At 40.6% G+C, this 12,360-nt stretch overlaps 1 protein-coding gene and 1 pseudogene across 1 annotated transcript; both read right to left on the reverse strand.

Annotated features, from left to right (window-relative positions):
• Window positions 1-2,656: 2,656 nt before the first annotated feature.
• Window positions 2,657-3,813, reverse strand: LOC125597495 (annotated as a pseudogene).
• A 3,069-nt stretch (window positions 3,814-6,882) lies between these two features.
• On the reverse strand, window positions 6,883-8,211 carry LOC106406665 (protein LEAD-SENSITIVE 1-like). Its single transcript, XM_048772190.1, has 2 exons — window positions 7,960-8,211; window positions 6,883-7,856 (listed from the first exon to the last, which is right to left on the reverse strand). Exons 1-2 carry the CDS (start codon window positions 8,048-8,050, stop codon window positions 7,066-7,068), a joined length of 882 nt encoding a protein of 293 aa, XP_048628147.1. The 5' UTR covers window positions 8,051-8,211; the 3' UTR covers window positions 6,883-7,065.
• Between the last annotated feature and the right edge of the window lie 4,149 nt (window positions 8,212-12,360).

Genomic DNA, 12,360 nt, shown 5'->3' on the forward strand with positions numbered 1-12,360 from the left:
GGTATGACCGGATTGGCAATCCTGGTCCAAAACATGATGCGAAATTTATATTGGAAAGGGCACAAAGAGTTATCCCATAGAATCTCACGTGTGTAGCATGAACACAAGGAAAACTCATTAGGCCATGATGTCCCAAAGTACTTAAAGATTATAGTATATCTATGAGGGGGCAGTGAGGACAAATCCGCACATGTCCATACTATATATAGCTTGGCTGAATCCTTTTATAAATCTGTATTGGCCATTACCCATAGGTCCAAACTCTCAGTCCAAGGCTTGGGGACACACAAATTTACATGCATCTTAACTAATAAGCATCAGACCATTAAGTGAGCATAGATATTCCAATCTCAAATTTATTACAGGTCATGAGCCAGACATACAACATCTTGAGATATTTGGATAAGCCACCACAAATATATGTGCCGTCTAAGATGGATCCTTAGAAGAGGATGATGATGGGGATATATGTTGGATATGAATCTCCCATAAATAATGAAGTATCTTGAGCCAAATATGGGTGATCTATTTAGTGGCCAAGAACACGGATTGCAAAGTTTAATGGATCCGACTATCCAACATTAGGGGGAGAAAATAATAAGCTGGTAAGAGAAACAGAATGGTATCGACCATCATTGTCTTGGCAAGATCCTCAGACTAAAGAATGTGAAATAAACGTCCAAAGATTATAGATTTACAAAGCTAGCTAATCAAATGCCAGACACATTTGCTGACCCGAAAAAAAATGACTAAGTCATATATAAACCAGCTTGTAAAGCACCAACTAAATTGATGTCCAAGAGACACACAGTCAAGTTGCTACAGGGTCTATACAAGATAGACCAATAAGTTCCAAAAGATAAGAATCCTCGGAAACAAAAGAGAAAGGTGCATAGAATGATAAAACAAATCTGAGGTCAAGGAAACCATACCAGACATAGAGATAAGACCGGCCGGCTCTAAGGTACAGGTACAAAACAATGTAGCTTGGGACGCCAAGCTGCAAAGTATTAAAGGTCCTGATAATAATGAATCTCAATCGATTATATCATGTCTGGAACATAATGGAACACAATAAGGAATGTCGACATAAGATGATACAATGTAGCACTTGAATTTATGAATATAAGTGAGGATCATGAACCCACGTCAACATAAGAGTGCGCACTCGTAGAATAGATTGAATGAAAACGTGGGATTAAATAGTTTAAAGAAGAAATGTGTATTTGGCCATATGATTAAGACGCCATATGATGTTAAAACCAGTGGATATAAATGGGTCTTGTGAGGAATAGAAATCGTGAGATATAAAGCTAATGTTGCACAAGGATTCTCACAAAGACCAGTAATGGATTATGAGGAGATATACTCCCATGTGGTGGATGCAACTACTTTTAAGATTTCTCATAAGTCTGGCTATATAAGAGAGAAAATTAGACTTGCAGCAAACTGATGTAGTGACTGCATATTTATATGGTCCACTGGATAATGAAAGTACTAGAGAGTATTGAGCTCAATGTACAGCAAGTTCTCGAGAACAATATTGATAATCATCGAAATATATGATCTGAATATCCTAGGAACCTTTGGATACAATTTCCCAAGCGGTTGAATACCTTAAGAAAGAATTCGAGATGAAAGATCTCGGGAAAACAAAATTCTGTTTGGGATTATAATTTGAGTACATAAATGATGAGATCCTTGTGCATCAGATGGCATACACTGAAAAGGTACTCAAGAGATTCAATATGGCTGATTGCCATTCTCTGACCAGTCCCATGGTCGTGAGGTCTCTCGGCCTGGACACTGACCCATTCCGTCCCAAGATGGACGATGAAGATGACCTAGGTCCCAAAATGCCATATCTCAGTGTCATAGGAGCTTTAATGTACTTGGCAACTCACACACGGCCTGATATAAGCTTTGTCGTGAACCTACTATCTAGGTTTAGCTCCTGTCCGACCCAGAGGCATTGGAATGGGATCAAACATGTTCTTCGTTACCTGCAAGGAACGAAAGACTTGGGTCTATATTATACTAACCATAACAAAGATGGTTTAGTTGGCTTTGCTGATGCTGGTTATTTATCAGATCCACATCAAGCTCGATCACAGACATGGTATGTCTTTACACATGGAGGTATGGCCATATCATGGCGTTCCATGAAACAAACCATCGCGGCCACTTCATCTAATCACTCGGAAATCTTGGCCATACATGAGGCCAGCCGCGAGTGTGTTTGGTTGAGGTCGATGACCCAACACGTCCGAGCTGATTGCGGGATGGCCGAGTGCAAAAAGCCAACCATGATGTATGAGGACAATGCTGCGTGCATTGCTCAGCTCAAGGACGGTTACATAAAAGGTGATAGGACGAAGCACATATTGCCTAAGTTCTTCTTTACTCACGAGCTTCAGAAAGCCGGTGAGGTCCAGGTCGTCCAAATACAATCCAGTGACAATTCAGCTGACCTATTCACCAAGGCACTTCCTACCTTCACGTTCAGGAAGCTCACACATCAGGTTGGGATGCGTAGGCTGAAGGACCTCCACTGAGGTTCACATCAGGGGGAGTAGTACGTGTTGTACTCTTTTTCCTCCATCATGATTTTGTCCCACTGGGTTTTCCTGATAATGTTTTAATGAGGCAACATTAAGCGTATTACAATCTCTGTATGGTTATGGCATCCAAGGGGGAGTATTATAAATCAATTGGTGGATGTCCATAACCGGCCCATTAATAATATACAGAAACTTACAGTACTAAATCCTAAGTTTCACAACATTTTTGTCGTTGTTGTCATTGTCCAATATATTGCCTTCTAGAACAGCCATAAGTGTAGACAGCTCTTCCACAGGGACTTTGCGAATATCCTTTCTGACACCAACGTCGTAAGCCACACGACCAATACAGTATTTACTGTATCCCGCCACAGCCATGGCTGAAAAACCAGTAGTTACAAACCCCAGTGTCGTCGAAATAGCACTGGCTGCAGCTGAAACCACCGAAGCTGGACACACCGCCAACGAAGCCGCTTGACCAGCAGTCCTTCCCACCCCTAAAAACCTCAGTGCCAAAGAAGCAACACCACCTGCTGCACACACCGAGTTGACTTGGCTGCTACTTCCAGACTTGGTGACCAAAAAAACAAGCAGACCAGTCTTGCAATAGATAGCAAAATCCTCACAGTTGTTGTCCAAGAGATGGTACTCACCAAACCCATTTCCCGATAAAAGGTACCTCGCGCGGTGAACGATTTCTTCAGGAGGATCTGAAGGTGCGGTAGTGCAGGTACCGCCTCGCTACAAGGATAGCCTTGGAGACATCGTACTGGAAGAGATAAAGGTTTCCTCCGGCGAGAAAGCAGTCGAGACAAGAAGAGATCACGCTGTTGAGAGTTGATTGGTCTCCGCAATTAGGACAAGGGTTGTCTCCTCCGTGACGAGGAACTGAAATCTGGATGATCTTGTCCAGATACGTACCGGTTCCGATTTCAAGACCACCTCGACGAGTAAAGTGAATGACTTTACCGGCTCCTACATAGATTCCTATGAAATGGAATGCATAGAACCCAGAAAAAAGCTAGAGATCGTGAACGTCCAGAACAGAAATTCTCCTATACTCAGCAATCCACAACTTCTCAGCTATAACACTGCTATAGCTCTTGTCTTCTTCAACCACTAGAACTCCAGGATTCCACACACGGTTGCCATTGACGTTAGGATTCTGGCTACCAGCACCTTCACAATAACTGTCAATTACTCTCAAACACTCAGCTTGACCAAAATTTGATTCCTTAGCCCACGTCTCCATTGACTTTTTAAACATATGAATGGATCGCTTCTAGTCCGTAATCTCTATCTCAAACTCCCATGTATCTTCCTCCATATCATCATGACCCCAAGGATATAAACCAATCCCAAATTCTCCACTCCCCTTTGATGTAAGGTGCTCTTTTCCCACAGCTCGTTGTTCTCGTCCATCTGTTCTTACACCTAAGAACATCCTTGCACCTTTCATATGACTCAGCCATGGTGGAAGAGACTATGTCTTTTCTCCATAACCTGCGTTTCCTCACCTTATAGTAGGGGTGTTCAATCCGGTAAAACCGAACCAATTAAAACTGAACCGAACCGAAATAGAAAAAATGGTTTGGATTTGGTAGTACCGAATATACCGAATGGATGTCATTTTTAAGAAACCGTGGTATATGGATATGGTTTGGTATATAAACCGATCAAACCGAATAACCGAATAAACCGATCAATTAAAATATAAAGTATAAGTATATGTAAATTATATAATATAATTAATAATATATACCTAATTTATTTTATTGGTATGATATTCCTACTTAAATGTTTATTTTAGTTATTTAATATTTTATTTTAAGTTCAAATTTTTTTTTATCAAATTAAAAAAAAACATATTTTTTACTTTTTTGTTTAATAGTATTATGGATTACTGATATTTCTTACTTTTATTCCATAAAACTATTACTATTATTACCTAAATATGTTTACTGATTATTTAAATAGTAAAATAAAAAATAGATTATTTAAAAACCAAAATATCACCATGTTATAATTAAATTTAAAGCCGATATCTAATCTTATAAAGTAAAATTCACAAAATATTTTAAAAGAAAAATATATTTATGGTTTTTTGGTATAAAACCGAATAAACCAAAAACCGACGGTATATAAACCGAACCAAACCATATTAAATATGGTTTTAATATGGTAGATATTTTTTATAAACCGAAACACCGAAAAACCAAAAAAAACCGAACAGAAACCGAACCGATATCCGGATTGAACACCCCTGCCTTATAGTTCCACTCCTGAACCTGAGATCTTTGAACTTCTACCGTCTCAGGAAGCATCATGCCCACAGCAGAAACAATGATTTTGGCCTTATAGCCTGCTTCAGTCCCAGCTTTCGAGAGACATTTGAACCCCGTTTCCGCGGCTCCAAGCGGCTTAACTCGCTTCCTAACCTTATAATAGTACCATCTGACAATAAGCTTTCTTGTATACTTTCTTCCTTTGTGAAGCAATTCTGATTTCTCCAGCTTGAAAAGTTCCCCATCTTTTGTAACCTTCTCATCTGTTACTTTACAGCTTCTGCGAAGTCTAACTTTGAACCGGACCTTATGAAACCCTCGTTGGCCCCTCTGTTGTTGAACTTGAGAGAGATCAACTCGGCTCTTATACTTGCTCTTTTCCTCTGATTCAGACTCCAGTATTGCTTCATCCTGCAAGGTCTTCATAGCAGCATCATTATCATCATGTTCTAGTGCCTTACCCTCCTCAGCGAAGATACTTTGACCTCCTATCAATGTATCAACATGACAATCTATATCCGTAGGAGCAGTAAACCCATACACGAAGAGATGACCCTCTGGCTTCACTCAGATCTGCCTATTTCCCAAACGGATCTGCATATAATCCTTTGGATTTCTAAAACTTGGAGAGTCTAGGAACATTCCCCAGCTCTTACAAGCTTCACATGTGTTGTTCTCTTCTTCCGATGGTACTGATTCTTCATTCCCACACTCTTCACTCCCAATCGCAAAGAATTTGCTGATATCTCCAGTTTTTGTGTAACCGAAGGCTCGCGGTTTCCCCTTATCAGCCGTCTTTTCTGTTTCTTAAACTTAGCCTTGTGGTAGATTAGCTTGATTGGAATCCTTCTGAGCCTGATACCTCCGTTGACCCTTAGATCTTCAAACCTTTTAGGGATAAAAGCGTTATGAGATACTGCAGCTTCTGACTGTCCAGCCGAAGCACTTCACGAAGTTTTCGATCCACATCCATCTGTTTGAATGATTGTAGTAGCTTCTCGAACTCATCATTGAAAACAATTTTTTTTTTTTTTTAAGAAAAAACCTCAAGGTCAAAAGGAACTTGAGCTCTGATACCAATAATAAGCCCAGGGATGAGCTTATTTGTGTAGAACAGAAAGGGGAGAAGATTGAGGGAGAGCAGAGGTAGAAGAGAAGATAGAGAGGAAGAAATTAGGGATTGAACCCGTTTTGATTGATGATCCTAATTCCATAGATGTTTCTTACAACAATGGTGATTACATATAGTGCATAAAATGCTTAAAAGTTGATAAGAGTAAAGGCCCATTAATCTTCAACGTGGCCCATTTGTAGACTTATCAGTTTATGTGCGAATGTGGGATGAGTGACGGGTTTGAGCCGGTCTCTGTGTTGAAAGGTTACGTTAAGGACTCGAGAGACGCTGCTGAGAGAGTTTGCAAGGAGGATAAGTACTCTCTCAAGTCGCAGAACGAGGCTACTGATAAAGAAGTTAGTGCGTTGAAAGCGGTGATCAAGATCATCAAAGATCGGAATCTTGAGGCTGAGTACTCTGAGGAGAGAGTTGAGGAGCGTGTGGAGGAGCTGGAGAGACAGAAGGCGCAGAGGAAACGCAACGTGGAGCCGCCACAGCCGAAGCCGAAGGGGAGAAAGCGGCCTCGTGATCGCAGTGGTACACAAGTTCCTAGACAAGAAGCTGGTGGTGTTATGATTGAACCTAGTCATCATCATGGCTTACAGTTGAACCCTTTTGGTGTTTGTGAGCCCAGCACGTGGTGGTATTCTTGGCCCTTACATGAACCCAGTAGCTGCTGGGCTTTATGGTTCCGCTGCAATTCCTCAACCTGTTTACTATGGTCAGCAAGCTGGATTTGTAATGCCGCCATTCCACCCATCATACTATTCTCAGTAGCAGACCATTGCTAATAGTAAGATATTTGTCTCCTGCAATTAAAATATCGTTGAAGTGATGTCTGAGGAAGGAACTAATTACTGTCTTGACTCTCCATTTCTCTTTATGTAAATGAAAAGTAAGCAGTTTTATCATGGAGTTGATCTTTATCTAAATCTCTTGATAGAGTTTAGTTCTTGAAAGTAATAAATATTGTTGACTGTATTTGCCATTTCCACAAATGGTTAAAATACAGTTTACACAATACAAACAAAGCATAAGCAAAGTCAACAGATTAGTCATCGACTCATCCAACCATCCATGAACCGTGTACTCAAGTAATTTTCCACTACTTGTTTTTGTCGCTGTTGGTAATGTCCAAATTGTCCAATATATTGCCTTCTAGAACTGCCATAAGTGTAGCAAGCTCTTCCACAGGGACTTTGCGAACATCCTTTCTCACACCAACGTCGTAAGCCACACGACCGATACAGTATTTACTATATCCCGCCACAGCCACGGCGGCTGCCAAACCAGTAGTCACAAGTCCAAGCGTCATCGTAACAGCCCTGGTTGCAGCAGAAACCACCGTAGCTGGAGACACCGCCAATGAAGCCGCTTGACCAGCAGTCCTTCCCACCCCTAAATACCTGAGTGCCAAAGAAGCAACACCACCTGCTGCACACACCGCGTTGACTTGGCTGCTACTTCCAGACTTGGTGACAGAAAAAACAAGCAGACCAGTTTTGCAATAGATAGCAAAATCCTCACAGTTGTTGTCCAAGAGATGGTACTCACCAAACCCATTTCCCCATAAAAGGTACCTCGCGCGGTGAACGACTTCTTCAGGAGGATCTGAAGGTGCGGTAGTGCAGGTACCGCCTCGCTGTTTAGCCACAAGGATAGCCTTGGAGACATCGTACTGGAAGAGATAAAGGTTTCCTCCGGCGAGAAAGCAGTCGAGACAAGAAGAGATCACGCCGTCGAGAGTCGATTGGCCTCCGCAATTAGGACAAGGGTTGTCTCCGCCGTGACGAGGAACTGAAATCTCGATGATCTTGTCCAGATACGTACCGGTTCCGATTTCAAGACCACCTCGACGAGTAAAGTGAATGACTTTACCGGCTCCTACATAGATTCCTATGAAATGGAATGCATAGAACCCAGAGAAAGGAGCTAAAGATCGTGATCGAGAGTAAGCGAAAATGTGGATAAGAGAGAGAGAGAGTGAAGGAGATGGAACCGTGATGGGAGTAGATGTAAGATCGCCATGAATAGATGTGATCTCCGGCCTTGAGCTCATCTCTGGAGATCTTGTTGGAGAACAATCCCATCTTCTTCTTGTTCCTGAGTCCTGACAGAGATTCACTTTTGCTTAATGAGCTAGGTTTTCTGATTTTCTCTCTCTCTTTTCCTTCTTATTTAAAGTTGAAAAATATATTATATGCCCTTAATGAATTAGACCAAGTTTATCGCTGACTCTAAACTGAGTTTTAAGGGAAATTATCCATTTAATTAATTCAAAACAAAATAAAAAGCCCATTACCGATCCTGAAGGTGTTGTGGGAGCGTTTTTTAAATTGGTTTTTAACACACGTGTCGGTAGGGGTGGACACTTTATCCGATATCCTAAGTGGTATCCGAACCCGATCCGAATAAACTGAATCGAAATCCGAACCGAAGTAGCAGAATATCCGAACGGGTATTGAATTAGGAGAGATTGGATATCCGAACCCGAACGGGTAATATCCGAACCCGAATGGATATCCGAAAATAACCAAATATATGTGTAATTAACCTTATAGTTCTAGTTTACATCTCTCATTTTATATAGAATATTTATATTGATACTACACATATTTTAAGTTCATATGATATACATAGAATTACGGAAAAAATGATTTGCTACTCACTTAAAATGCATGTCAAGCTTTTTATTTCAAGAATTAACAAAAACTTACATCAAAATTTTAAAAACAGTAACCAAATTAATGTCTTTTTAGTTACAAAATGTTATGTCGAAATCTATTAACCATTCAATCTATTAAAAATAAAAAAAATTAGTTAAGTGAAATTATATTTTTAAATACAAGAAATTTGAGAAATGAAAATTTAATTTTGTTTTTTCAAAATCTAAATATCCGAACTCCGATCCGAAATAACCGAACCCGAACTAAAAATATCCGAACCCGACCCGAAGTACAGAAATACCCGAACGAGTTCTACACCTCTATACCAAAATACCCGAAAATCTAAAATACCCGACCCAAACCTAAACGGATACCCGAATGCCCACCCCTACGTGTCGGCTTGGGAATAGATTAATTTTATTTTTCTTTTTTTCTTTTCTTTCTTTCGCTCATTTGTGTCGGCTTCTTGTTTTCTCCGACACAAAGGAAGCGATCGAAACGGCGATCAAAACCACGACAGACGATGACTCTCCTCACGGCGTCATCTCCGGCGGCTGCGGTCTTCTCCGTCTGAAGACCGATCGACGACGACTGTCTCTGTCCTCATCGTCTTCTCCGTCAGGGACCGATCGAAACCCACCACGGACGAGTACTCTCTCCGTCGTTAGCGTCTTCTCCGTCAGAAACCCATCGAAACCCGCCACCGACGGCTACACTCTCTGTGTGGTGAATGCAGCGCTGGTGAAGACCCGTATCATTAAGGTAATCACTAAAAGAAAACGTGGGAGTAACGACTACGATTTACGACTACAAATGTGTAGTCGTAAATTACCTTCGACTTTACGACTAAGTTACGACTACCTGAATGTTCGTCGTAACATAGACGTAATTTTGCAACTAATAGTTTTCGTCGCAAATTGGTCGTAAACTAACTTCTCGTTTATGACTAAACTTTCATGTAGTCGTAAAGTAGTCGTAAATATATGACTAAGAAACATCAACGCTGCACCATCTGATTAATGACCAATTTACGAGGAATGCAGTTGCACATTGGTGGTTACGTTATTATCAAACGTAAATTCGTTGTAAACCCAAAATCGAAATTTCCCTATAAATATGATATTCACCCTCAATCTTAAGATGCACAAAAAAAACGAGAAAGAGTAAAAAAAAAAAGTCTAGAAATATCTATGAGCTTCGGAGTTGGATGTATGCGCATAAAGATTCAAGCGGAAGACTAACAGAAGAATTTCTCAACGGAGCAGAGATGTTCATGTACCATGTCGGACAGACGTCTCTCACACTAGAAACGGGTAAAATGTTTTGTCCCTGTCGTAAATGAAACAATACCAAGTTTGCTGCTAGTGAAACGGTTTGGAAACATATAGTAAATAGAGGATTTACTCCACATTACTATATCTGGTTTAACCACGGAGAATCTGATAATAGGAATGAAGCTAGTAGTAGTAATCAGGTTGAAAATGTTCGTAACAGAGAGGAACCACATTTACCTTCTGAACGTTTTAACCTTCAAGAGGATCATATGGTAGATCATGATAGGATGCATGATATGGTTACATATGCATTTCGTGAAACAAGATCAGTAATAGAGGAGGTAGAAAATTTAGAGGGGCCTAATTTGGATGCAAAAAGATTTTATGAGATGCTAGCAGCAGCTAATGAGCCAATTTATGAAGGTTGTAGCAAAGGTCTTTCTAAATTATCATTGGCAGCTAGGATGATGAATATCAAAACTGATCATAACTTACCTGAAGTTTGTATGGATGCATGGGCTGAGTTGTTTAAAGCGTATTTGCCTGAAGATAATCGGTGTGCTGAATCTTATTATGAGATTCAGAAACTGGTTCATAGCCTTGGTTTACCTTCGGAGATGATTGATGTGTGTATAGATAACTGTATGATATACTGGGGAGAAAATGCAGAATTGTTAGAGTGTAAATTTTGCAAGAAGCCACGATATAAACCGCAAGGACGTGGGCGGAATAGGGTGCCGTACCAGCGGATGTGGTACTTACCTATCAAGGATAGACTGAAGAGATTATATCAATCTGAAAAGACGGCAGCAGCGATGAGATGGCATGCAGAACATACTCAGAAGGAAGGCGAGATCAATCATCCCTCTGATGCAAAAGCGTGGAAACACTTGAATTCGGTGTACCCTGATTTGCAAGCAACCCCCGCAACGTTTATCTTGGGCTCTGCACAGATGGCTTTAGTCCATTTGGAATGTCTGGAAGACAATATTCGCTTTGGCCAGTTTTCTTAACGCCATACAACCTTCCACCAGAGATGTGTATGGGAAAGGAATTGATTTTCATGAGTATATTGATACCTGGGCCAAAGCATCCGAAGAGGTCCCTTGATGTTTTTCTACAGCCTTTGATAGAAGAATTGAAGGAATTATGGTCAACAGGCGTGCAGACATATGATTGTTCAACGAGAACAAAATTTACAATGCGAGCAGTTCTTTTGTGGACCATTAGTGACTTTCCTGCATACGGGATGTTGTCAGGTTGGACGACGCATGGAAGGCTATCTTGTCCTTATTGTATGGGAAGCACATACGAATTTCAGCTGAAAAATGGTAGGAAGACGTCCTGGTTTGATTGTCATCGGAGATTTCTTCCCATTAATCATCCGTACCGAAGGAACAAGAAATTGTTTCGGTCAAAAAGGGTTGTACGAGACACCGCACCACCATATTTATCTGGAGAGAAAATCGTGAAGGATATTTATTACTATGGTGCACAAGACACAGTCAAGAAAGGGGGTAATTGGCATACTACTGCAAATATGTTTGCTGGTTACGGGACACAGCATAATTGGCACAAGAAGAGTATATTTTGGGAACTTCCGTATTGGAAAAATCTACTTCTACGCCACAATCTTGATGTGATGCATATAGAGAAGAACTTCTTTGACAACATCATCAATACATTGTTGAACGTCCCCGGGAAGACAAAAGATAACAAGAACTCAAGGTTGGATTTGCCTGCATTATGTTTTAGGATTAAGCTGCATATTAGAAACGATGGAAAAATTCCGGTTCTCATTTTCAGATTGTCAGCAGAAGCAAAAGCAGCGTTGTTCAAGTGGGTGGCATCATATGTGAAGTTTTCTGATGGATATGTTTCAAATCTATCAAGATGTGTTGATCAGCAGGGACAGAAGTTTTCAGGGATGAAGAGCCATGACTGTCATGTGTTTATGCAACGACTTCTACCATTTGCATTTACGGAGTTGCTTCCAAAAAATGTTCACGAGGCACTTGCAAGTAACAAATAAAGCTATTATTACTTCTTCTTGGAAAAAAACTTATGAAAAGTATCTTACGTTGGCATGTACATTTGCAGGCATCGGAAATTTTTTCAGAGATCTTAGCACACGCACCTTAACTGTAGAAGTCATCAGACAACTTGATGAGAATATCCCGATCTTGATGTGCAGCTTGGAGAAGATTTTTCCTCCATCATTTTTTGACGTCATGGAACATTTAGTTGTCCACCTTCCGTACGAGGCATTGCTTCGTGGGCCTGTTCATAACAGATGGATGTATCCTTAGGAGCGAGCCATGAAATATTTGAAAGGGAAAACCAAAAATCTGGCTAGGGTGGAAAGTTCAATAGTTGCTGGGAGTTTGAATGAGGAAACATCTCACTTCACGTCGTACTACTTTGGGTCCCAAGTCCGAACACGGAAAACGACTACGAGCA

The sequence above is a fragment of the Brassica napus genome, unplaced genomic scaffold (genome assembly GCF_020379485.1).
Source record: "Brassica napus cultivar Da-Ae unplaced genomic scaffold, Da-Ae ScsIHWf_1462;HRSCAF=2054, whole genome shotgun sequence".
NCBI classification, from domain to species: Eukaryota; Viridiplantae; Streptophyta; class Magnoliopsida; order Brassicales; family Brassicaceae; genus Brassica; species Brassica napus.